Raw genomic sequence first — 27,993 nt, 5'->3', positions numbered from 1 at the left:
TTTGTGTTTGGACTTTTAACAGTGAAATTGAAACTACACTGAAGTGAACTAAACTGAACGTCACCTCTGAAAACTGGACTGACAGTTTCAATTTACTAGAACTTCTATGTGAAGCTGCTTTGACACAATCTACATTGTAAAAGCGCTTTAGAAATAAAGATGAATTCAACTGAACTGAATAAACAATGGTTTTATGCATTTGGAATGACATAAAGCGTGAGTAAATGATGACAGAATTTTTATTTTGTAGTAAACTAACCCCTTTAACAAAGTTTTGGCATATTAATCTCAAGTGACAAAAGGTTCAAGTTGACTATAGTACAATGACAAATCACAATTCTGTAGTTCATTTACCCCTGTTTGAATGGTACAATATGTAACAGTATTTACCAAAGAAATACAATACATTTTATATATCAGTCATTCATTGGTAACCAAAAAAATATGTACAATTATTAAAAAAACATATATTTTATAATTATAATTTATTTATAACTTACAATCAGTTCAAATCTTAACTGACAATGCAAGGGGGAAATCAATATAAAACAATCTGTTACAACATTTTGAACGTCGAAAATCTGAAGCTCATGAAATCCATGTTTTCTTATGTGTAATATTGGCAAAATTTTCATCTGGAAAATGTGGGACGTTTTGAAGCAATACCTGAAACAGTCAGAATAAATAAAATAATCATGTCAGTGAGGATGCCCTGGTAAATTGAACAAGAAAAATGAAATGTTATAAAATATCTACTTTTTTTTTTAAATAAATGCATGCTGTTCTTTTGAATATTATATATATCTTAGTATCCTAAAAATATTTTGTGAATCATTGACATTGTGTCTCCATTAATAATGAAGTTTTGTAACTGTATATTTATATGTCACTGAGGATCATAAAAATGTTACAGCCAAACCAACACCGTAAACACCGTTACTAAGAGGGAACCCGAGAAACATAAGCTAGAATCTGACACTGCAAAGAGGGGGACAGTCTGTGGAGAGTCGAAACTACACCTTTGGAAGGAAGAGGAGGTGGACGAGTCTGCTTCACAAGATCACTCTGGGACAGTGCCTCCACTATCCAGGAGAGGGCAGTAGAGCAATACTCCACCTGAGATACAGGCCAACAGAAAAATCAGTCAAACACCTGAGGTCCCATTTAAAGCACAGGTTCATTAATAACGTTGATCAGCTGACAGCTTGGCAGATACTCAGTGCGGATCTGCATTCTACAGGAGGGTTTAGATGAGGGGGGATAGGGAGAATGACGGATGGTCTTCGGTCTGCGCTGAGCAAGCAAACGCAACAGCTGCAGCTAAAATAAGGCAAAGCCTGAAGTCTCGCACCCACAGATGCATATGTGTGCTGTATGAGAGACACTGATGGGATTCAGAAACATGTGTTGGAGTGTTCGCTAGTCGCAGGTAGACAGGTTTGCTTAACCACAACTTACCTCGGACTCCAGCTTTCTCAACCTGCGATCGTGATCACGAATCTCCACCATCTGCTTCAAGACGCTGTCCACCCTACACACACATTTGGACACAAATACACACATGGTGTCATTTAAGACGCTGGTGCCTGATTCAGCAGGAGCTGACAGTCTCCAAGTCCCCCTTCTTGACACTCACAGAAACACGAAACAAGAGCTGTTACTGTGAGGTTACTAAATGCCCCCCGGGTGTGTATTACATACAGATCTATTTGACATGTTCCCCACTCACTCATCTTGTCTAAAACTCACTTTTGATGTCAGATAGTTTGGCAGTTGTTGGTTATGAGAGTACATTGAACATTAATAGGAGACACTGACTTTGTGGAGGTGCGTTTGAGTCGCTCCGTGTCGCTCTCTCTTTGCTTCTTGCCTTCAGTGGAAAGCAGGTTCTCCTTCAGTGACAATTCCCACGTGTTCAACAAGCTGGTCTCTTTGCTTGTCAGGTCCAACACTAAATAAAGATATACACCCTATGGTTAAATTAAAATTATTATTTTTTTAAATGTTAGCATCAGTATTGTAAGTTTTTATGATATCTATATTTATAGTGTGCATTAAAACAACGACAAAATTCACGTTTAGAAGATATAAAACTGATATAAACATGTAAAGCTTGTAGTTTGTCACTCCGTCTAAAAGGATCAACAGTTTTATTCACATCACCTCCAGTGGTGGAAGGAGTACTGAAAAATTATACTCAAGCAAAAGCACTATTACTTCCCTAAAAATGTAGTGCGAGTAGAGTAAAAGTATCTGTTGTAAAAATTACTCAAAGTATGAGTAAAAAGTAGCCCTTTAAAAAGTACTCAACAAGAGTAGTGAGTATTACGCTGCAAAAAGCTGATGCACTTACATGTAATTTGTGGATGTGTGTAAACGTAACATTCTGTAGTGCATTTAGTTATTGCCCAGCAGGCACACAACATCATAAGATGTTAATATTAGGTTAGACATCAGGTGAGCAAAATTCAATGTCTTGCCAGTGTCTAAAGACAATGTTATTTTAACGTCCAGTAACGACGTCAAATGATTGAGGTTATAGAACCTAAAAGGTTGATTTTAGGTTGTGTTAGAAACTGACCAAAATTCAGCATTGAGCCAACATCTTAAACCAACGTCATACTGTCGTCAAATACTGACATTTATTCCTCAGATATGGCAACCAAAATCCAACGTCTAATAGACGTCATGGTGGTAACGTCCACACAACGTCAAGCTGGAACATCATTAGACATTGATATTTGGTTGATTTTAGGTTGACAGTTGGACATTGACGTTAGCCTGACGTTGGGTTCTGACATCAACACGATTTTCATTTCTAAACAAAATGCAACGTCCCCATGATGTTGGGGTACAATGTAAATCTGACATCATGTTGAAGTCTTGTGCCTGCTGGGTCTTTAAGGCCTTTTTGGTCAGCATACATCTGTTATTTTCTCATCAGTGACATGCATCTAAACAGTCTCTGGGTCAATGCGTGTTAAGATTTTGCATAAGGTCTTGCTGCAATTATAAATCGCCCATGTCTTGAGGTAGTTCATTATGATGCGATTTGATTGGACAAGGATCACAGGACTGATTTTTCTAATCCCCATAGACAGGAAAAAAATAACGTAGTGACTGCAGGTTAAAGGAAAGTAGTGGAGTAAAAGTACTGATACTGCACTAAAAATGTACTCAAGGGAAAGTAAAAGTACACATTTTTAAAATGACTTTGTAAATTACAATTCCTGAGTAAAACTACTCAATTACAGTAATTTGAGTATTTGTAATTTGTTACTCTACACCACTGATCACCTCATACTTCAGTTTCTCATAAAATCATGGCCAATCAAATGCTCTCTAGTATCTGACATGCCCCTTCCCTTCAAGATGTTTCTCGTTTGATGTGCTTGAGCTCAACTACTCTCACTGGCATAACGGTGATAGAACAAAACGCTATTGGTTGATTTTTAAAAAGGGGAGGAGCTACGCTATGTCCGCCCTCCGATCATGTTTTGGTTGAGATTACGTCAAACATCCAATAATAAAATGCACATTTCAAAGCACTTCACGAGACCTTTAAAGAAATACTTAAGGGTCCTGAGGTTTTTAGCATCCTTGTCCACTTTCCATGCCAGTGGGGCTGATTCAAATCTACTTGAAGCAGTGCAATTAGAACCAGAGGGGGTTCATTCGTTCAATGACCTGGATGGGAGTGAGTAGTAGGGTAGTGTAACAGAGGCCAGCAAAAGGAGATGTGAAAGTAAAACTCACTCTCTGGCCTCAAGTGGCTCACTAGTTACATTACTGATGTTATAGTCTATGGTCTTTAGCAGACTTGCTAGAATGATCACTTCTTATAGAGGAAACACTGGTTTGAATCATGTTTAAGTAGATATTACATTGGTGCAGTGACACAGATGGGAGAGAGATTTAGCAGGTGAGTGTAACAAGGATTAAGTAGACCTAACTCTCCTGACCGTATGCACACTAGTAAAAGTTTGAAAGGTTTTGAGGGTGAGTAAATTATGAGGGCATTTTCATGGTTCCATTTAACTATCCATTTTAAAACATTTTGGCAAATTAATCTGTTATAGACAGCACGGTGGCGCAGTGGGTAGCACAATCGCCTCACAGAAAGAAGGTCGCTGGTTTGAGCCCCAGCCGGGCCAGCTGGCATTTCTGTGTGGAGTTTGCATGTTCTCCCTCTGTTGGCATGGGCTTCCTCCAGGTGCTCTGGTTTCCCCCACAGTCCAAAGACATGCAGTATAGGTGAATTGAATAAGCTAAATTGGCCGTGGTGTGTCTGTGTGAATGCAGTAGTGTATGGGTATTTCCAAGTGTTGGGTTGCAGCTGAAAGGGCATCCGCTGTGTAAAACATATGCTGGATAAATTGGCAGTTCATTCCGCTGTGAATCTGTTATATAGGAGTATAATATAGGATAATGTGCTATGTATCTAAAATCAAAACTGAGAACTTGCTGAAGTGTTGGCTCTTAACGGAAGGCAATCTCTGAATGACCCTCTTGATGAAGATATGCAGGTGGGAGATGATGATGAAGGGCGGGGCGAGGCAAGGGCGCGAGTGGTACTCCACAATCAGGTTGTAGCGCTGGAACTTCCAGTAGACATCGCTGCGCTCCTGGACTTTATTGAATGTGTAACTGAAGACAAACAACATGAACACAGCACCAAAAGAGATTTAGTAGAGGAGGTTGCGTTATGTTGAAATACAGCTTGGTTGCAGCAATAAAACCTCTTTGGCTGTGAGTGTTTTCATTGCACAGCTATGAAAATAGCCTCAAGTATTTTAGAGCTATGGATAAACCAGTACACAATTCCGTCTAATACTAAAACTGATAATTATTTTCATAGCATGGGGTAAGGGAAACAAGCATTGATATTTCAGTATTTATTTATATTTTATTTCATTATTATTATTTTTTGTGATATTATACTGTAACACTGATACATTTAATGTCATCGCTGTATAAAAGTATTGCTTTCCATCTTGAAAAAGTCTTAATAACCTTTAAAAATAGTTATTGTATAGATAAAGAAAATTCGTAATTTCAGGTAATAATAGATACTTATCACACAATTTCTACACAGATGCAAATATTAAGATACAATTATTGCAAAATAAGCAAATAAAACTGCTTTAACAGTCAAAACTATACTGTCTTTATAAGCAATACATATTCCACTTGTTAGTGCTCTAAGAATTGCGAACTAACTGCTGAAATCTAGAAATGTAACATTTTGTTGAATTATTTAGAGATGTGCCATGCAACAAGTGCCACTATAAGCTGCAAGCTCATAGAAACAGCTAATTTATTAAGTCCATGTACAATCATTGTTTTATAAACAAAAGGACATCTGATGCTAGATCAGAGTATTTTTCAAGGTGCATTTTTTTACCTGAACATAGCAATGAGCAAGTTCACCAACAGAATATTGGTGACCAACAAGTAGACTGACAGTAGAATAAGGACAAGCCAATTAGCATCAGAGTCTGGGCAGGGCTCCGCCCCCTCGTGGATGAGAGTGACATTATCTGTGCACCGTTTGTCATGGCGCTTATCAGCTAGAGACAGAGAACAAAATGTAATAAAACATGAATGAATTAAGCAGAAAGTACAAAACTTTAGTTATTTTAAACTGTAGTAATATTTCAGAGCCTTCCGTGTTTTTATTATATTTCTTAAACCACACCATTAAGTCTGACGATCAACTGTCAGGCGTGTTACAGTGAAACCAACTATGAGCAAACAGATGTTTTTGCAAACACTTAAAACGGAGAAACAATTTTGTGCCTTTAATACACAGGTGTCAAACATAGTTCCTGGAGGGCCGCAGCTCTGCACAGTTTAATTTCAACCCTGCTGTGCAGAGCTGCGGCTCTCCAGAAATTGGATTTGACACCTGTGCATTAATTCCACCATCAAACACCACTTCTCTTCATCGTGTTTAGTAAATATACGTAACACCATTCCTGAAAAAGCTTTGTGCTTTTGCAGTTTGAAATTAGAACAACAGTGGGTCAGTCATAATGTCAAGTGTGTTTTGGGATGTTTTGTCGAGTTAGGATTCTTCTGTAATATTTGTCATTAAGATAAAGATAATGCCCAGGAAATGTTGTTCTGTAGTGTTTGTACTAGCTGAAATTGCTATGATTACCTAAAAGATAAGACAGAATTCTAAAGTTAAGATCTTTCTGTAATATGCCCCCTGAACTCATAAATATGAAGAACTTCGGAGGAAGACTTGAACTCCTCAAGACAAACACATACCATCAATTTCATCTAGTGGTATCTGCCCGTATATGTGCATATATGGCCTGTAGAACACACGCCGAACTACCCAACCAGGGCGAGAGTCATAGGAGTACAGCAGAGCCTGATTGGCCACTCCATAAGCCATCAGCCACACCCCCAGGAAGAACAGGAAGAAGAACACATCTTTCACCTGTGGAGTGTATGAAGATTATTCAGAAGGACGATATGGACTTTTTAGGGCACACTTGAAATGAAAGACTACTCCTCACCATTTTGCCAACTATAATGATTTTTGGACCAAGTTGTTTGTGAACTGCAAATATATGAATAAGTCTGAGTGTGAAGACTGTATAGTCAACACACATTACTGCACGACCGAAATTATATGTCCACGGAAACATCCTGTAACAAAAACACACATGCACTAGCCAATACAATCACACACACAAACACGTACAGGACACATATCGCTAAATTAACCTGCAGAGAAGGCCAAGAACGAAGAGCCCGAGGGCTGTGATGTCACACTTGTTCCAGATGTCCTGGATGTACACCTTCATCCTTTGAATTAAAGTGGTAGATCCTACAAAAAAAGACTGAAACAGAGACATCAAACTTCAGCAACTGAACAAGTACAGAAAATGTGCGTAAACAGAAGTGTGATTGTTCATACCTGTCGAATTTCCTCACAGACCAGCGTAAAAACCCAGAAATACAACACAAGCTCTAAAGGAGCAGGTCCATCGGGAGGCGGAGGCTTGAAGTCAATCAACAAGACGTAAGCAAACAGAAAGAGGAAGAGGAAGTACATCAACACATTGCCTAGAAATGAAGTGACCGGTGCAAACCAGAACTGCCGCCAGCGATGGAATATAAAGGGCCGTTTTTTAGCGATGACCTTTAATGCTGAAATGATAAAAATAAAGATGTAAAATTTTGATAACAAAGCAAAGTACAACACGATTTGTAGGGATGCACGATATATCGGCGGCCACATCGTTATCGGCCGATAAATGCTACTGTAAATGTTATCGGGCGGTCCGATATAAAAATTAGGCAGATATCTGTAAGCCGATAGATTATGTAATTGTACAGAACTGCTTGCCTCGCGCATACGTGGGTCAAACTAGTTTAGACTTGTCCAGTGCACTATAATGGAGCGTACCTCACATTGTTTATTCTGTTTCGTCCTTTCTTTGTGTGGTATTGCTGTGCGTTAATAACTCAGTAAGTAGCCATATTCCTTATCATTGTAGTTATGTTTAATAGAGTGTCATTGTGTATTTTGGTTTAAATTGCATCTGGAAAAATATTAAATGTGTAAACATAATAGCAGCGATGCACACATGCTAAACAACTCATTGGGTTGTTTGAAATTTAATATGATTATTTGTTTTTATCAACGTGTTGCTTGCCATGTGTTGTTGATGTAAGATTGTTTTCAGTTTGACTTTGTTATTTAACCTATTCTTTTTATGCAACAGTCAAGTTGCATGTTAATTTGCTATGCGAAGAAAAGGAAATAATGAATTATTTAGCGTGCTGATTTATGTGAAATGGTAAATATAGGTCTATATAATCACCTTGCAATTTTGAAACTATTGCTTTTTTTACTTTGAGTAGGTTATTCAGTTTATAAGATCAGTTCAAACTTTTTTTTTTAATTAGTTATTTACTGTAGAAAAATATAACATTTATATTTGTTTATGTTTATGATATATTGGCTTATTTATAGGTTATCGGCTTCCAAATCTTAAGAGTTATTGGTTATCAATATTGATAAATCTATATCGGTGCATCCCTAAGGGTTTGTGATCATTTTAATTCACCTTTGGGTTTTCCTCTTAAAGCATTACATTCTTCCACATCTTCATCCCTGTGAATAACAATCTTTATTTTATAACATCTCTAATCTAGTAAAACTCTTTATGCTGCTGAGAAATTCTGCATTACATGTTCATCATGTCAGCCGTCTCCGCTCCGTCAGTGCTGTCAAATTCTTTGCCCTGACCAAAGTCCTCTGCTTTTTCATCTTTCTCCTCCACCCTAAGAGATTGCAGGACATTTAGACTTTGAAGAATGCACCATAAACAAATGCCATAAGCCGAGGCAAAAATATTAAGTACTGACTTGAAATTGATGAGTTTGGTGTAGATGAATGGAGGCAGGAAAAATGAGAAGACCAGTTTCCACACCTCTGTGTTGCTGTCCATGTCCCCCCACCAAATCTCTGACAATAAAGTCTAGCCAAAAACAAAATGAAGAACCATGACACTACAGTAACCGCTAAGTAATAAATAACAGTCCAATAGGTATGCATGAAGCAGATGCACTGATCACCTGAACTCCATCATGGCTGAAGAAGAGGCGTGCGTCCGCCGCTGTGGCCATCTGCAGACAGGTGGCGCCACCCCATATAGGAGACTGTCTGATGAGAAGCTTGAAGGAGCGTTTCTCATTGCTCTGGTAACACTCACTGAACACATCTATAATGGAAATCATGAGGAAAATACTAGAGTCATGTAAAGATCAACTCAAATACTGACAAGCACATTAAATATTCTGTTTCATGAGTTCACACCAGTTTGTGACACCAGTCATACGTATCATAGTTGTAAGACTACAACATCGGAAACTATTTGGAGCTTTTCACGGTGTCAGATTTAGAACTGTATGTTCTTATATTATGACGCCAGCTAGCTCTCTGCAATTCTCACTTGGTTGCCCACTGAAGCTAAGCAGGGCTGTGGCTTGTCAGCATCTGGATGGAAGACCACATGGGAAAGCTAGGATTCTGTCGGAAGTGGTGTGAGACCAGCAGGGGGCGCTCAACCTGCGGTCTGTGTGGGTTCTAACGCCCCAGTATATTGATGGGGACTCTATACTGCTCAGTGAGCATCATCTTTCATGCGAGATGTTAACCGGAAGTCCTGACTCTCCGTGGTTGTTAAAAATCCCAAAATGTCCTTCGAAAAAGAGTAGGGGTTTAACACCGGCATCCTGCCCAAATTTCCCAACTGACCTCTGTCCATCATGGCCTCCTAACCATCCCAATATCACAATTGGCTTTATTACTCTGTCAATCAGAGTGATGTAATGATGTGACAGAGTAATGTGACGATCTGCTGGTGTGTTGTGTGCGGTCTGGCACAATATGGCTGCAATCACGTCATCCAGTTGGATGCTGCACACTAGAGTGGTGGATGAGGAAATTCCCATCAAAAAAATGTGGAAAAGTGCTTTGAGTGTCCAGAAAAGCGCTATATAAATGTAAGGAATTATTATTATTATTATTATTATTATTATTATCAATGTCAAAATTATTCTGGAGAGTGTCAGGTGATACAGTGGTCAGATGAAAGTATTATGGTAGTAAAACCTTAAACAGGGATGTGAACTCTTTTTACAAGTTGGAATCTCACGAATAAAGTACTTCATGGAGCAAATGTACCTACACAATGCAATACATACAATAAATAAGTTTAGGCTCTGTAAAGTATTATTTGCAGTGTATGAGTAAAACAGCAATATTGTGAAATATAAGTACAATCTAAAATACAACCTGAAAGTACAATCTAAAATTATTCTAATGTCCTGATTTTGTGCTCAAGAAACATTTGCTGTAATTATTGTTGAAAACATTTACGCTGTCCAATATTTATGTGGAAACTGTAATATATATTTTAGTATTCTTTGATGGATATTAAAAACTCAATGTTAAGATACATTTTCCATTAAATACATTAGAAAACATTTTGTCGACAGTTCACCGATTTGAATCCTCTCAAATCATGCCAGAGAACAAAAATGTCCGGTTTTAAACTATTTTGTGGAATTAATGCAGTTTTGGGTAATTTAATGGAAAATAGGAACTATGACAGACTTCATGCTAATAATATAGCAACATCTTTCTAAATACAGTCCCGTCTGCAATCTCAAAAACTTGATTTCCACTCACCATGTGCCAGATTCTCAAAGGTTTGAGCAAGTTCCTTCATGGAGAGCTTAGTCTCAGTCTCTGTCTCCAGTTTGGACAGCTCTCTTAAAATCTTACACCCGGCAAGAGCACTTAGTACAGACTCCCCAGTCTAAGATTAAGAGAAGTCTATTAAAATCACAAGAGCAACAATACACTATTCACTTTATACTGTTACTCTAGACTACAATTAAAACAGGATTTACAATCATAGACAAATGTCAAATTTCCTAAAAAGCTGAATTTACATGACTTATAACAAAGAGAAAAACAGTTGTGTTGGGCACTAAACAGACAAACACACACACACACAAAAAGAAATAAACATATATCTTTAAAAAAGTGTTTAAACAGCCTGGTGACTGAATTTGTGTAAGGAATTGACAGTTGAGTAAGGAATTGACAGTTGGCAAGTGGGAAAGGAATAAAAAGACACTGAAAAATACAGAAAAACTCAATAAAAGAAACTGTATAGAAAAATTATATTTTGATAAATGGAAAGTTCAATTTTAAAATACACGATATTCAATGTTAAATATATTAAATTCTTTCAATGTCTGAAATAGACTTTAAAATATAACCATATTTCAGAAACTCTATGACCCATGGGGACCCTGTTATTCTTTGGCTTTAGTGTGATGCAGAATCCACTCCACTAGGTGTCATTATAGAGTCATGGATTGCAGGAACATTCACTTAAAATTTATGCCACAATTTCTTTTTATTAGAAAAAATACGTATGGACCATGATACGGGTTTCAACTGTAATGCTTTTCTACTACCATTTTCCAGAAGTATAGGGACATTTCTCTGCGATTCTGCAGAACAGCCCAAATGAACAGAGATATCCAGGGAGATGTACAACGCTGCCGCCGGTACGTGCTCTCACTTAGCAGTAACTTATTCACATGCTGAAAGGAGGAGAGAACAAAGAATGTTCACAATGTTACTATTAATAATCTATCTATACAAGTCAGAATTATTAGCCCCCCTGACTTACTGTTTATTTTTCTCCCCAATTTCTGCTTAACAGAGAGAAGATATTTTCAATACATTTCTAAACATGATAGTTTTAATAACTCATCTCTAATAACTGATTTATTCTATCTTTGCCATGATGACAGTAAATAATATTTGACTAGATATTTTTCAAGACACTTCTATACAGCTTAAAGTGACATTTAAATGCTTAACTAGATTAATTGGGCAAGTTGGGGTAATAAGGCAATTATTGTATAACGACAGTTTGTTCTGTAAACAATCTAAAAAATATATAGCATAAAGGGGCTAATAATTTTGACCTTAAAATGTTTTTTTTAAATTAAAAATGTTTTATTCTAGCCAAAATAAAACAAATAAGACTTTCTCTGGAAGAAAAATTATTTTCAGACATACTGTGAAAATTTCCGCGCTGTTAAACAGCATTTTGTGAAATATGTAGGGGGGCTAATAATTCTGACTTCAACTGTACGTACATTTCATCTATCCTAATACCTCAGAAAAAACCTGGCTGGTACCTTCATTGCTTTCCTTGAGTTGACTCTATGATCTAAACCAAGAGTTGTGTAGTAAAATGGCTGGCAGACATCTTCCATGATTTCTGATAACACTCGTGAAACCTAGAAGATAGAAAAATCAATGCGCAGGTTTGAGCAACAGTCTGAGATTATAACAAAAACATTGGATTCATGTCTGGATATAGCTTAATTTTACCTTAACCCATTGAATTATATATAAAAGAGTAATTGATTTTACAAAACGTAATATATTTCAAACCATTAAAAACATCTAATTGATGAATGGCTAAACCCTAGCATTAAAGGATAGTGGCAAAGGTTTAAAATTATGTTTAAACTTAAGTTCAGTTCATATCTCATTACATTATTTATGTTCCAATTATTTTGGTTTAAGCTATTATTACAATGACATATTATTACATTTTAGTGGGTCTCATGTGGCGCTAATGCTCAAAATTAAAATTGATCTATATATCAAAAGTAGGCGACGCAGTGGAGCAGTAGGTAGTGCTGTCGCCTCACAGCAAGAAGGTCACTGGTTCGAGTCTCGGCTGGGTCAGTTGGCGTTTCTGTGTGGAGTTGGCATGTTATCCCTGCGTTTGCATGGGTTTCCTCCGGGTGCTCCGGTTTCCCCCACAGTCCAAAGACATGCGGTACAGGTGAATTGGGTAGGCTAAATTGTCTGTAGTGTATAAGTATGAATGAGTGTGTATGGGTTTTCCAGTGATGGGTTGCGGCTGGAAGGGCATCCGCTGCATAAAACAAATGCTGGATAAGTTGGTGGTTCATTCCGCTGTGGCGACCCTGAATTAATAAAGGGACTAAGCCGAAAAGAAAATGAATAATATAATGAATGAATATCCAAAGTAGCTTTGAAAGCATCATTTTAGAAACCCCAAACATGTGAATAGACGTTGCATATGTAATTGTTCTTTTTTATTTTCTATCATAACCTTTCTATGCTTAAAAAAGTAAAAACAAAGAAAATAGTGCTCAGGTGAGCATCTGTCCTTTTACCTCATACATAGTGAGGTCTCGAGCAGCAGATGGTGTGGTAAGGTTGGTGGCTTGGCTCTTGAAAGAGGAATTGTCATCAGGTTGAGGAGTTAATCGAGTCTGAGAGGCAGCTAAGCCCACTCGCTCCTGCAGCCGCCTCTGGAGGAATGAGGACACCAGATCACAGTCCGACAGGGAGCTGTAAAGACTTTCCAAGCGATGGTACGTCAGATAGGCCAAAATGTTTAAGCCGCTTTCCACAAACAGACGCACAAAATCCGGCTTGTTGTTCACCAGAGCATCAGTCATCGATTCCTCCAGGTCTTCATACTGAGAGAAGGATTAATAAATAGAAGCTGTTAAAAAGCATTTTACATCTGGATTTGGTTGTGTTAATTCTGCTATTAATTGTACCTTCCAGTGGACATCACCGTTGAAGAGTTCAGTCTTGGCGATATCCACTCTGTTCCAGGCCACCGCCAGCTTCAGCTCTTCTGTGTACTCACTTGCATCATTAGAATCACGTTTAGCAGCTGAACACACAAACACATAGGCACATTAACCCACATATGCATTCTGGAAATGTCTTGAATTCTCAAAGCAGCTGATTTAATCTCACCTCTTACAAGAGCTTTCAGGATGATTGTGTCAAAGTCATCTGACCCGTCCTCGTCTCCATGAAAGATAGTGATCAGATCTCTATTATGATAGATGCTGAGTGCCTGGGTGAGAAAGAGGAAAGTAACTAAAAGTATGCAGCATACACTCTCTACGCAGTATCTCTTGCTAGAAGCTCACCTGATCCACAAGCTTGTCCAGTTCAGTCTCAGAAGGGAAGTGTTTCTTAATTTTCTCAGTCACTCGGTCCCTGAGCTCAATGCTGGAGCTTTTGCTGCTTTCCTCAGAGTCAGTTGGCAAAGTGGGACTCACGGGTGGACTCAAAGGAGCGCTGAGGTCCTTCAGTATTCCTGCAATCAGGTCTGCTGCTGACCCTGACCCTGCCAGCACCAGCCATGGAGTGCTGTTTTTCAGAGATAAATCCACTCGCTGCAAAGAGAAAGAGATTATTCATTTTAAATATGTTTGAAAATGATCATTCAGAAAAATAACCAGTCCTAGGCATTTTACTCTGATGATTATTACTCATTTTGTAATGTAATTACTATTGGATTACTATTAGGTTTTTACCCAACTTGTTTATATCGAACGCTTTAAATTGTTCAATATAATTATGAAGTATTTTCCACTGTCTACATTTTGCACTGTCTGCATTTTGCACTGTCTGTATTTTGCACTGTCATTGTATTTGCACTGTCTGTATTTTGCACTATCTGTATTTTGCACTGTCTGGAGCCAGCACCTAAGCTTTTCACTCATCACAGCACACGTGCTGCTGATGATGTGACAATAAAAGTGATTTGATTTGATTTGAAATCTGAGAGATCTAAAGTTCATATTTAGTTTTTTATTTAGAGGATTAAATGACCAATAAAAATGAGTCCCTGCATAACATGAACATTGAAAGTCTTCTAAGATTAAAATGTTTTTGCCCAGACCTTTTCAGTTAATAATTAATAAAGGGCAGTGAATTTGATGAACAGGTATATATGTAGCGGGTGTGCTCAGTAACATGCAGGATTATTCATTTGTTGTATGATTTAAAATATGTCATTTTTCCTCCAAATTCAGAAGAATGGATTGCAAATTAATTTACAATTGCATGTTTACATAGCAATTCCATTTTGTAAGCAGTCAAAGCTAAATTATACATGGATTGATTTGATTTGAGAGTATATGAACTTTATTTTAACTTTAATTTATTTTTTAAAAGTAATGTATTGATTTTATTAAGGTTTACAGTGCAAATCCCATTGGAATCACTTGGTAAACAAAGTTTATATAATAGTTCCTTCATATAATGTAATAATCTACTACAAGACAGAATATATATTATTATATTTACAAATTGTATTGTAAACATTCATTTGTTCATTTTGTTTTCGCTTAAGTCCCTTTATTAATCAGGGGTCGCCCCAGTGGAATGAACCGGCAACTTATCCAGCATACATTTTACGCAGCGGATGCCCTTCCAGCTGCAACCCATTACTGTTAAAAAAATTGTGAACAGATTATTTAATAAGACTATCAAATATTTCAATAACTGAAGAAAATATAAATAACTTAATAAATTAGCATAACTACATACATTTACATAAGTCAATCAATATAATGAATGACAGACTCAAGTCTGATGGCCAAGGCCCCATTAAATAGGTAAACATAGGTGAAATTCAAATTTTATTTTATTTTAAGGTAATAAATAAATTATTCTTTTAAAATTAACATTAAAATCAATGGGCAGCATGGTGGCTCAGTGGTTAGCACTGTCGCCTCACAGCAGGAATGTCGCTGGTTAGAGTCCTGGCTGGGTCAGTTGGCATTTCTGTGTGGAGTTTGCATGTTCTTCCTGTGTTGTGGCGTGGGTTCCCTCCGTGTGCTCCGGTTTCGCCCGTAGTCTGAAGACATGCGCTATAGGTGAATTTGATAAAGTAAATTGACCGTAGTGTATGTGTGTAAATGTGAGTGTGTATGGGTGTGTCCCAGTACTGGGTCACAGCTGGAAGGACATGTGCTGCATAAAACATATGCTGGAATAGTTGGTGGTTCATTCCGCTGTGGCAATCCCTGATAAATAAGGGACTAAGCTGAAGGAAAATGAATATTTAAAATCAATTATAATGTAAACCTGTGTAATGACCTCAAGCATTGTAGAATCTCCTGCAATCAGCACACACAAAACAGGAATCTCAATACTTCCACTTCCTGGAAATAACAGGAGGAAGACAGATGTGTTAATGCAAAAAAGTAAACAAAACACGTAAATGAAAACATTAGTTGTAGTTTTTCTGTTTGCATTATCTGTCTGCTCCACTAGAGAGCAGTGTAGCCCTCAGATAACAAGCACAATGAAATTATTCAGAAAAAGCATTTAGTTTAGTCCCGAAAACTGCACATTTCCATAAAATTGCACACAACTGTTTAGTTTCCCTCTTCCTTCCTCTCTCTTTGTGTTTACTTCTCTGTTATTTATTTTATTTAATAAAAGGAAGTGCTTAGTTCCTGAGGGACATGCCTGTGTTTCCTGTCATAGTCTCTGATGAAGGTAATTTTCTGGTGCTCTGTGGTCAAGAAGAGTTCAAACATGTTGAACCGTCTTCTCTTTCTCTCACCCCAGATGCCAGTGCGCTGATGGGAGATGAAGTCCTCCAGGTTGGCTCTGAATGATGTCTCACTGCCTCTGTAACCCACACTTCCATCATCCACTAGGAGAAAGGCCTGGTGGTTGTTGTCCAGACAGCTGGATCCATTGGGCATGTTGTGCACATAGTACCGCGCCGGGAAACTACCCTTGTAAAGAGTAAACAAAGGTAAGTTTTCACAGTAACCAATGCTAAGTTTTACAACAGTTCAAGAACCATTTAGACCTTGTAACATGCTGCTGATATAAATATGGAGCTCAGCAGAATTGAGTACACCCTATTTTGAAAATGAATATTTTTCTCCATTTCTCAGCGAATATAGGTAATGTATTTAGGTGCATTTAAACAAAACAGATTTATTTTATGGATATATTTAATAAAGTAATATTTTAGTCACCAAACATATTTGGAAATTGAAAGATAATACAAATAAATTCAAGCAAAATATTGCAAAAATAAAAAACAACCTACAAAATTTCAACAATTTTTTTTTCAGTTTTTGTTCTCTTGATTTTTCCTCTTTTAAATTTGTATTTAATATTTTTGTAAAACATTATAACATATAAATTTGAGTGTACTAGTTTTTGGAGCATTATCACAAGTAATTTTGTTAGATAAGCTCCAGATTTGGCTTCAGTACTGACTAACCTAATGTATATGCACAAATATAATATTGTATAGCTTACTATTAAAAATATGAATTTAAAAGATAGATTTGTTTATAACACCCTGTGTTATATATGCTGCAGCTCTGCACAAGACATTTGGCCAGAGGAGAAATAGTCATGCCCAACTGAGCCTGGGTTCTCTCAAGGTTTTTAATTCTTCACTTTCGCCAATTGGTGAAGTTTTTTCCTCGCTGCTGTTGCCTCTGGCTTGCATGGTTCGGGATCTGTAGAGCTGCGCATCGAAGGATTTGCTCTTCAGTGTTTGAACTCTCAGTAGTGATTATTAAACCACACTGAACTGAGCTGAACTGAACTTAAACACTGAAAACTGAACTACACTGTACCAATTTACTATGATCTTCTATGTGAAGCTGCTTTGACACAATCTACATTGTAACAGCAAATAAAGGTGAATTGAATATGCTGAGCACTGTATTGTACTGTTGAAAATATATGTGAGCCATGCTTAAATTTTACATTTGAGCCAAACTTTCAATTGGATTTAATAATTTGTCAAACCAAATAACCTCTGCAAATAATGCTATATATAAATTAGACTTTCTTAGTTAAATTTTGAATTAAATTACTGTTGTTGGGCGATGCAGTGCCGCAGTAGGTAGTGCTGTCCCCTCACAGCAAGAAGGCCGCTGGTTTGAGCCTCGGCTGGGTCAGTTGGCGTTTCTGTGTGGAGTTTGCATGTTCTCCTTGCGTTTGCGTGGGTTTCCTCTGGGGGCTCCGGTTTCCCCCACAGTCCAAAGACATGTGGTACAGGTGAATTGGGTAGGCTAAATTGTCCGTAGTGTATGAGTGTGAATAAGTGTGTATGGATGTTTCCCAGAGATGGGTTGCAGCTGGATAAGTTGGCGGTTCATTCCACTGTGGCAACCCCATATTAATAAAGGGACTAAGCCGAAAAGAAAATGAATAAATTACTGTTGTTTAATAAACTATCAGTAAATCTTTTAGGTCAGTTAAAACTGATATCCTACCAGAGTTATCACAGGTTTACAAAAAGACTTATTAATGTTGTTTTTATGACTAATACAATAGTGATTATTTGAGATCAAGTGACCAGCATGCAAAACCAATTATTAATTATTTTTAAATATATATTTCAAAATAATAATACTAATTAAATATAATTAACATTCAAGTGGATAAGTAGATTAATCTGTAAAACTTTCAATTAAAATCAATCATGGATCTATTTTTATTAACCAAATGCAGGAAAGTGGTAATGATGTGGGCATTGTTATAGTACTGTCTTCCCTTATATCCCTACAGCTACTAAACAAGAAAAATGTAGAACACGACTTGATCTTGTCATTAGGAAATTGATTGGATTGTTGCTTCATAATTGATATCTGTGGGTCTCCATGATTGACAGGTTGTCCCAGCCTAGTACCATTTTGCTATATATATATATATATATATATATATATATATATATATATATATATATATATTAACTCACAACATACCTATTAATGGAAACTCCATTTAAATAATCTATCAAACTAGTAATCAATAATCAACCTTTTCCTGAGGTCATTATATAAATAAAACTACTCAAATATTGATTCTAAGCATGGTCTTCATGTGAACAGTTCATGATTGAACAGAATTGACACTGTAGTACCTGTGGGTTTACGAGTTGCTGACGTTGGTAAATTAACCCCCATGGCGCAACACCAACGGCAATAACTTTAGCCTGAGAAAGAGATGAAGCCATTGCACAATGATGCCTGACGGCCTCACCTACACAACGGCTAACACCCTCCTTCAGACCCGACGTCATGATCCATGCCCCTGGGAAAAAAAAAAAAAAAAAAAGGTTACTAAATTACTAAGCCATATTGCACAGAAATACATCAAGGGTCACAAAACACTATCAACGACAGACAAAGAATTCAAATAATGCAGCACAAACGTTCTCAGTTCAAGCCAAGCCTAGCATTTACATGATAAACCTTATCTGGCAAGCAACACTACAAACAGCAGGAATGCCACAGTTGAGAAATTCATGCTAACCTGTCTATTACTGACCTTAAAGAGATAGTACAATATTTCCAAAACAAGAAAATTCCATCATCATTTACTCACTCTTCACTTGTTTCAAACCCATTTGACTTTCTTTCTTATGTTATACACAAATGTGTTCAAGAAAGCTATAAACCTGTAACTACTAATATCTTTATTTGTTTTTCCTACTATGGATGGATACCATTTTTTCAACTTTGTTCAAAATATATTCTTTTATAATCAAGCGAATAAAGAAACTTATGAAAGTTTGAACCACTTAAGGGTAAATTTTCATTTTTGGGTGAACTATCCCTTTTGGATTTCACTAATCTATTGGCTAATTACGAGGTACATGAAAATGTAAAATGTACAAAAAACACACATTCTAGTGGAGCTACCTGTCCTGGCTGTGAACCACACTGTGAACCAGATTGCCAAAACATTGTCTCATTTATTCATCGAAATGTTTCAAGTATACACACAGGTTGAATATTCACAAAATACACTTTAACTACAGATAGCTCAAACAAACCGAAATGATATGTCCACTACAGTTTGATTAGAGTAATTTTTTGTTATCTCTGCTGTAATTTTGCTGGTATTTCACATATTATCACCTGTGAATGTCTTCAGACACACCAACACATACTTATGTCAAATTTATAGAGCACTTGGATTTAAAACTGACACTTGACATCCCTGAGTTTTAGTTAGTATTGTGATAAATACTATAATAAATACTATAATGTTCCTAGAAAACTCCTAAATGACAAATTTGCAAACTAAAACATTATTAGTTTTAGTAGATTCCTAACATGCACAATATAAAAAGAACCCCCCAAAAATTAACATAATAATTAGGCATGTCCCTATTAGTTTTTTTGCCCTCGAGTCCGAGTCATTTGATTTTGAGTACCTACCGATACCGAAACCTGATCCGATACTTCTATAATACATAAAAAAGCAATAAAGAAGAGCGAAGAAATAGATGCAGGATGGAGTCAATCCATTGTGTGGTAAGGCTTAGTACAGGGGAGCTACGGACAAACTCCATTTGTCTGTGGTGAACGAAACAAGGGTACATCTCATAACAGGACAAGTAGTTTGTCAGAAATCTTCTTATAAAAGGCTGGCAGAGCTTTCTCTGTGAAATAATGGTGAGATGGGATTTCAAATCGAGGTTCGATGTTTGTTTTTGATGTAGTTTGTTTTCTTATCTATGTTTGTTTTCTTGTTTTCTTGAAACTTTTGTTTCAAGTTTGTTGTGTTAAATGTAGCCTTTACCTTTCCACCAAGTTTATATATCTAACAATGTTGACAATGGCAATGTTGTATATATATATATATATATATATATATATATATATATATATATATATATATATATATATATATATATATATATATATATATATATACTTATAAATTTGAGTCCTGATCGGGAGGTAACGTCTGATTCCGAATGAGTTTGAAACTGCGTTATCGGGCCCGATTTGCGATCACGTGATCGGATCTGGACATCCCTATTAAAAATCACATAAATATTTACCATTTAAAAAGTGCTTGATGACTACCATATTTTCCTCCATGACACATGTGATTATGAGCTACACCACGTTATAAGCATTATAAATTAAGGTAACATCCTGCAACTTACATTGCAGTGACTAGTGGAAATAAAGCAAACAAAGTGAGACAATATTTGAGTATTTGTAAGAAATGTATATAGAACATTTTCCCACACAACCACCAGTTTTAGTTTACATTAGCTTTTAACAAAACATTAGAGAGATTGGAGTGTGAAACAAGAATACATTTATAATCAATGTAATTTTTATAGTATTATTGTTTCCAGCAGCCTATTTCACCTTTTTTTCTGAATGAAAACCTAAAATGTGACCCATACACCGATATTGTTTTGTTTTTACTCAACACTGTGACATTTTGACCTAGTCAGTTATAGACAGGTTTAACTTGTTTTCAAGAAAATGGTAATTATTAATGTAAAGCAAAGAGAAAATTATAGCTATTGTTAACACAATATTAACCCAGGTCAAAGGATGGAAGGAGAAGCAAGGGTTAACAGTTGACACGTGATTCACTAGAGAAGTGGGTATAAAGGTTTCTAGCACTAAATATTACAGGCTCATAACTGAACTAAAGATACACAAACATAGGAGTGGTTACCTGTGCTCTGAGCGGCATGGACAAGACCCTGTCTGATCACTTCTCGAACCCAGGGTTTGGCCATCTCCTTTTCCTCTCCACCCACCATAGAAACCACCAGATTGGGCACCGGCAAACCCCACTGAGATGTCATCAGCGAGTACACATTATCAGGAGGGGTGTCGCATGACAGACGCAGAAACTTGAGGGAAAAAAGAAGAATGCATATGTAAATGCACTGCAAGAAAAACATCTCTGTCAGATCAAAATATTGTTTTATTGTCACAAGCAATATTACAGTCCAGTGACCTTCATCACGCACAACACTCACAACCAATGTCAACGACAGTACATTTAGACCAATCACTTTTCTTTCAGCTTAGTCCCAGATTTATCTGGGGTCACCACAGCAGAATGAACCACCAATTACTCTCATATAGATTTTTAGCAGATGCCCTTTCAGCTGCAACCCAGCACTGAGTACACTAACGGTACTCAGAGAAAACTGAAGTCATTGCATTTGAGAACAGAGATGAGGTTCAAGGCGTACCTTGGCTCTAAGGGTCAAACAGCAAAAAATAAGGTCAAGAAGCTCAAGGTGTTATCCTGGAGTCAGACATGAGATTCCATAGCCATGTCAAAGCGGTAACTAAATTAGCATACTATCACCTCAAAAACATTGCATTAACAAGAATTAAATGCATTGTTCCGAGTGAGGACTTAGATAAACTTGTTCATGCTTTTATCATCAGCAGGATGGATTACTGTAATGGACTCCTCACTGACCTTCCCAAAAATACAGTCTTGAAAGTAGCAGCTCATCCAGAATGCTAGCCAGGACTCTGACCAGAAAATTAGAGCACATCACACCTGTCTTCAGGTCTTTACACGGGCGCCCAGTTACATTCAGAATAGATTTTAAAGTATTACTGTTTATCTAGAAATTACTAACTGGCCTAGGACCTTAATGCATTACAGATATGCTCACTGAATACAAACCTTACAGATTAGTCAGATCTTTAGGATCAAGTAAATTAGAAATTCCAAGGATTCAGTCAAAGCAGGGTGAATCAGCATTCAGCTACTACGCCCCTCACTGATAGAATCAGCTTCCATAAATAATCAGATGTGCTCCAACATTAGGCACATTCAACTCAAGCCTGACAACACATCTGTTTAGCTATGCCTTTACTGTATGATCACTGTGCTACATACGACAGATCGCACTGTTATGTCTTTCTTTTCTTTTTTATTCTTTTAGAACCTGTTTTTAATCATTTTTATTATTAGTTTTTATTTTCTGTATGTAAAGCACTTTGAATTACCATTGTGTATGAAATGTGCTATATAAATAAACTTGCCTTAACTTGTGAATCCCGTGCTGGGAAACGCACACACTCATACACTACGGCCAATTTTAGTTTATTCAATTCACCTATACCGCATGTCTTTGGACTGTGTGGGAAACTGGAACACCTGGAGGAAACCCATGTGAACACAAGGAGAACTAGAATCCCCAGCTCATTCATCATAAATAACAAGTAATCAAACACCCAACACTTTTCAACAATACACATAAATGATGTCCCATTATTCACACACAGGTAATCATGTTTGTGAGGGTACAATATTGGACAATTCCCATCTCTGTACGGTTACAGCATGCACTCTTAATTAAACTCTTGATTGGTCTACATGTAGTGTCGGTCACATTTATTGTTTTTGTGTGAATTTTAAATATGTTTTGTCTTCAATAATACACATATGCCTGATGATGTTCAGTGGACCGAAGCACTGTTTGTGACAATAAAACTATTTAGCAAGCATTGTTAGTATGTCTGTAACTTCTGAGAGATATGTCATTTGGTACAAAGGCATCCAGACAAACATGACATTCCTCACATGCAGAAACATGCACAATGTTAGTGTCACTGTGACTTCACAAATTCTGAATGTAGGATGGGATTTCTGTCAAAAGATAAAGTCTGAACGATGGATCCCGAAGCAACGTAAAGCTAAAAAAATAAAATTAAATAAATAATAATGCTCCTAAATCTTAAAATACTACCATGATCCAAATAGTTTTTCTTTTGTTTGTCTAAAGTTAACAGTTTTAACTGTTTATGAGAAATTTGTATGGCTCCGGGCTCTGCGGCATGGGTTTGGGTTCATAGGAAGTTTGTAATTACTGTCGGATTGCATGGTTTTATTATTGCTGCTGGGCAATTGATCAGCAGTCTGACATATATTTACAATTAGCCATGCTGAACTAAAGAAAACTGCTTGGCTTAAAGCGTTTTCACCGTGTTCCAAATTTGCCTCTGAAGGGTACATTAGAGACCAGTTATTCCCACCATACAGAACGGCTGAAAACGGGTGCACAAAAAAGGGTTTAAAACTGGCTACTTCAGAGGGTCCTTAAGAGTGAAAGATTTCAAAGGGTACAATTGATAGACACTTTTCACTCCCATGACTTTTTTGTACATCTGACACAAGCTGATGTAAAGGGAAAAAATGTTTCACAGGATATTTTTTGGCCCCCTCCACCCTTTTTAAACAATAGTCTCGAACTCAGTTCCTGGAGTGCCGCAGCTCTGCATGGTTTAGATCAGGGGTCACCAAACTTGTTCCTGAAGTGCTGGTGTCCTGCAGATTTTAGCTCCAACCCTAATCAAACACACCTGAACAAGCTAATCAACATCTTACTAGGTATACTTAAAACACCCAGGCAGGTGTGTTAAGGCAAGTTGGAGCTAAACCCTGGAGGGACACCTGCCCTCCAGGACCGAGATTGGTGACCCCTGGTTTAGATTCAACAACCTCCAACTCACACCTGATTAATAAACACTAGAGCTGCATCCGAAATCGTATACTTTCATACTATATAGTATGCTAAAAACAGTATGCAAGCCAAGTAGTATGTCTGAATTCATCAAATTCGCAAAACAGTATACTAGAAGTACCCGGTTGATCACTACTTCCGGCGAGATTCTAAAGTGTGCATCTGATAGACGCTACTGATGCGAGCAGGTCACTTGATCATGACAAAATGGTGGATGTAGTACGTCCGAGTTCCATTCATATTAGTCACATTCATACTGTATAGAACGTACTTTTCTAACGGTTGAGTAGTAAATTCAAATGCAGTACCTACTGGGTAGTAGACAATTTTAGACACAGCCAAGTAGTCTTGAAGACCTTGATTAGTTGGTGCAGCTGTGTTTGACTAGAGTTGGAGCAAAACTTTGCAGAACTGAAGCCCTCTTGGTATCAAATTTGAGACCTATGCCTTTAAAACTTTCTTAATACCTTAAAAGGAATTGGGGCATTGAGATGAGTCTTCAGAACAGAACACTGCCTCTGCCCGTGATATTTCACATAAATTGTGCTAATGTGACAGCATATTTAGTCAATGACATCGACATCTAATTTTAATAAATAGAGCCTCAATTACCCATCAATCATAGTTGCATCTACAAATGGAGTGAATATTCTGGGTTCAAAAATTGTGATTAGGTATAATTATGTGATTATGTGTATTCAGCAGAGATACGCACTGGGCAGTGTCTCCGTCCGGCTCCAACAAACTCCAGCTGTCCAAAGGCATCAGTGGGATAATCAGAGGTGTGCAGTGCACTGTCCCACTGGCCGACTACATGATCATCTGCTGTTATGGATGCGTGGAGGTCCCGTGCTCCACCACACTGACACAAAGCTCCATTACTGCTAGAGAGAGAAAGGTAGGTAGAGAGAAATCTGTAAGTTCTGAATCCTCATATATTTACTATAGAATTTAATTCAATTCATCTTTATTTCTATAGCGCTTTTACAATGTAGATTGTGTCAACGCAGCTAAACATAGAAGTTCTAGTAAATTGAAACCAGTTTTCAGAGTTGAAGTTCAGTTTAGTTTAATTTTCGCTGCTGAAAGTCCAAACACTGAAGGCAAAAATACATCGATGCGCAGCTCCACAAATCCAAAACCAAGCAATTCAGTGGCCAGGAAAAAACTTCACCAATTGACGAAAGTGAAGGAAAAAACCTCGAGAGAAACCAGGCTCAGTTGAGCACGACCATTTCTCCTCTGGCCAAACTTCCTGTGCGGAGCTGCAGTCTAGGCACCGGAGGCTGAAGAACACTGGACATCCATCGTGGACAAGCTGCAGGTGTGAGTAGGTCACCAGCGGGTGTTTGGCCTGGCCCACGGGATCAATTCGGAGACTCATCTGTCACTGGGGTCTTTCAAAAATCAATCTCATGCTCTCCACTCCTGCATGACTGCCACAGCATCTGCTCAGGATACGGCCTGGTCCAAGATTATGGAGACCTCCAGAAGTCCTCTATGGTTGCCATTCAGGGCATGAATTCAATCTTGCTTATATGTGTGTATCACTGACTCTGTAAAATTGACCGGTTACATTTAACGTAATACATAAAATTACTAGTAACCTAAATCAAACTCAAGAATGTCACATAATGTACACATCATCAAATGAACAAATGAATAAGATTAAAACTGTACCTGCCCAAATCCCATTATGAATCAAGCCCATTACATTTAACAATAGCTTGCAATAAAGAGAGGAAAAGGACATGGATTATAATGAGTTGACAAATGGTTAGGAGTTCACCTGTATTCAAGACAACATGACATGTTTGTTGACCCACCCTACATTGCCAAATCCGAGATTTAACGGCTCAGCTCATATTACAGAGGCTGAATGACTGTTTTAAATGACAGAAAGGACTGAATAGTTGTCTGCATACTCTAGTAAATCTGAATGCAATGAGGGAAATAGAAAAAAAACTGCTGTACCTGCATGAATCCTCCACAAAGTTGGTGCACACTCTCTTTTTAATCATCTTTGGGATCCAACTCTACAATGCAGACATTACAGAGTAAAGTATGAGTCATTTGCGTTTGCAGGTCCGGTTTCTTTTCAAAGTCAGCAGCCGAGGAGAGCAAACTATTTGGTTGAATAGCAAAAGAGCTTACAAGGAAATGTAATACTAATCAAGGAAACACACATTTTAGTCATCATTTTTGCCTATTTTAAGCTGGCTCAAAATTTAAGTTTGCTATAAACATGGAACATCAAAACCTTAATCATTCTGAAGTACTGCAATTTTAAATGGATAATAAAATTTAAGGCTTTTGTCTGCATGAAAGAACATAATGTTCAAGCAAATTGTTGTATTTGGAAACATGAAAACATGAAAATAACTATTATTATAAAATTATAATTATATGTTCTAATTATATGTTATTATAAAAATTGGATGCTACCCTGAGATAAAGCATGAAACACACAAGAGCTCATTTATGAACACTGTACACAAATAGACTTCAGATTTTTACTGCAACTACAAACACATTTCATATTTATTCAACATACAGTTGAAGTCAGAATTATTAGCCCCCTTTTAATTTTTTTTTCTTTTTTAAATATTTCCCAAATATTGTTTAACAGAGCAAGGAAATTTTCACAGTATGTCTGATAATATTTTTTCTCCCGGAGAAAGTCTTAATACTACAATAAAAGCAGCTTTTAAGCAGTGTTTATGCAATGTTTTTCCCTGATTTTTTACAGAACAAACCATCATTATACAATGATTTACCTAATTACCCTAACCTGCCTAGTTAACCTAATTAACCTAGTTAAGCCTTTAAAAGCCTTTGTCACTTTAAGCTGTATAGAAGGAAAATATGATTTACTGTCATCATGACAAAGATAAAATAGTTATTAGAAATGAGTTATTAAAACTATTATGTTTAGAAATGTGTTTAAAAAAATCTTCTCCCCGTTAAACAAAAATTGGGGACAAAAAAAAAAAAAAAACAGGGGGGCTAATAATTCTTACCTCAACTGAATAAGCTATAATAGACCTTAAAATTGCTGATAATTCAGCATAACCAGCCTTGCAGTTTGAAACAATTTTATGTGGGTGGCTAATTTGTATAAATTCAAATCTTACTCAAATGTCATTCGTACATTTTGGTTCAAAATGCTGGTTATGACGGTTATGTTTGCAATGATAGATAAATGCGATAAACACTACTTCTTATGTGTTCATGTTTCATTTAAAGAAAAGAATTCATGCAATATTATATAATTTTATAAAGAATCGTTAATTGATACTATTGGCTATGATACAATTTAACCAAGTTTTGTTATGTTTATACATAAATACACCTTAAATCAAATAACTAAATCATAAACTTAATCAATAAACAAATATAACTTAGTGACGCCCCAAAACACAAATTAATTGTTATTTTAAATCTTTTTAAATTGCAGCTATCCTTCAAACCGCATTTGCTCATTTATCAGCAAGAATATCATCTAAAATGAAGTCAATTTTACCATTACTTAATGATAGGTATTCTATTATATTTTTCAGAAATATATATATTGCACTAAAATACATTTTGCCAAAAGGGAGAGAAAACTTTGTAGATTATAAAAAAATAAGCATTTTACTCTACTTTTCTGCCCCATTGTCATATTTGCTTAGCTTGTCAATTTGCTTCGGACAAACATCAGCTCCATAATTACTGCTAGTTATATATATATATATATATAATACAGTCAAGAAGCAAATATATATAATTACTTTTGATGATTTAATTTTGATGCATTTATTAATCTGTTGTCTGCTATTTCTGTAATTTTGTGAGTCACTTGTCTAATGGCGTGTTTTGCCCAAGTACAGTCACGAAAAGCACCTATTTTCAAACTTTTCCTGACTTTTAGAGTGCGCAAGCTAATAAAAAAGAAATACTTTAAAGTATTCATTTGACATTTTACTTCACTTACTAAGAAAGATTTAGCGAATTATACACATATACCAGACTTCAACACAGCACAATTTACAAGAATAATGTATTAAACACACCTGATCCTTTTGGGCTTTTCTTTCTCCTCCTCCACAGCCTTCACTCTCTTTCTCGACTTTTTTCATTTTGATCATCTTTCCGTCTTCTAGTTTAGATTATTGTTAATTGTTCTTCATTAGAGCTCCATCAGCAGTCCGGTTCCAGTTTTGCTCAACCTTGCCGTGAACCGGATTCTCACTCTTTTTCACAGTCGTCAATTTGTAAACCCCGCCCACTCCACGCGCGCACC

General features: G+C 36.8%; 1 protein-coding gene across 3 annotated transcripts; it reads right to left on the bottom strand.

Moving 5' to 3' along the window:
• Positions 1–221: 221 nt before the first annotated feature.
• On the bottom strand, positions 222–27,931 carry trpm4a (transient receptor potential cation channel, subfamily M, member 4a). Of its 3 annotated transcripts, none has more exons than XM_056453681.1 (28): positions 27,764–27,931; positions 25,683–25,744; positions 24,424–24,592; positions 20,888–21,068; positions 18,318–18,487; positions 15,981–16,158; positions 15,509–15,573; positions 13,549–13,797; positions 13,370–13,472; positions 13,165–13,283; positions 12,772–13,080; positions 11,755–11,856; positions 11,020–11,148; positions 10,220–10,349; positions 8,602–8,747; positions 8,392–8,504; positions 8,215–8,307; positions 8,091–8,137; positions 6,935–7,167; positions 6,742–6,857; positions 6,531–6,663; positions 6,277–6,451; positions 5,405–5,570; positions 4,466–4,647; positions 1,819–1,951; positions 1,459–1,531; positions 1,020–1,116; positions 222–666 (listed from the first exon to the last, which is right to left on the bottom strand). In XM_056453681.1, the coding sequence occupies exons 1-28, from the start codon at positions 27,836–27,838 to the stop codon at positions 632–634; spliced, it is 3,783 nt and encodes a 1,260-aa protein (XP_056309656.1). In that variant the 5' UTR covers positions 27,839–27,931; the 3' UTR covers positions 222–631. The 3 variants fall into 3 exon arrangements, with proteins under 3 accessions (XP_056309656.1, XP_056309657.1, XP_056309658.1); XM_056453682.1 differs by having other exon boundaries at positions 24,424–24,589; XM_056453683.1 differs by lacking the exons at positions 20,888–21,068; positions 24,424–24,592; positions 25,683–25,744; positions 27,764–27,931 and having other exon boundaries at positions 15,981–16,153; positions 18,318–18,385.
• Between the last annotated feature and the right edge of the window lie 62 nt (positions 27,932–27,993).

Source organism: Danio aesculapii, chromosome 3 (genome assembly GCF_903798145.1).
Source record: "Danio aesculapii chromosome 3, fDanAes4.1, whole genome shotgun sequence".
NCBI lineage: Eukaryota > Metazoa > Chordata > Actinopteri > Cypriniformes > Danionidae > Danio > Danio aesculapii.
This window is presented reverse-complemented; position numbering and strand designations above follow the sequence as displayed.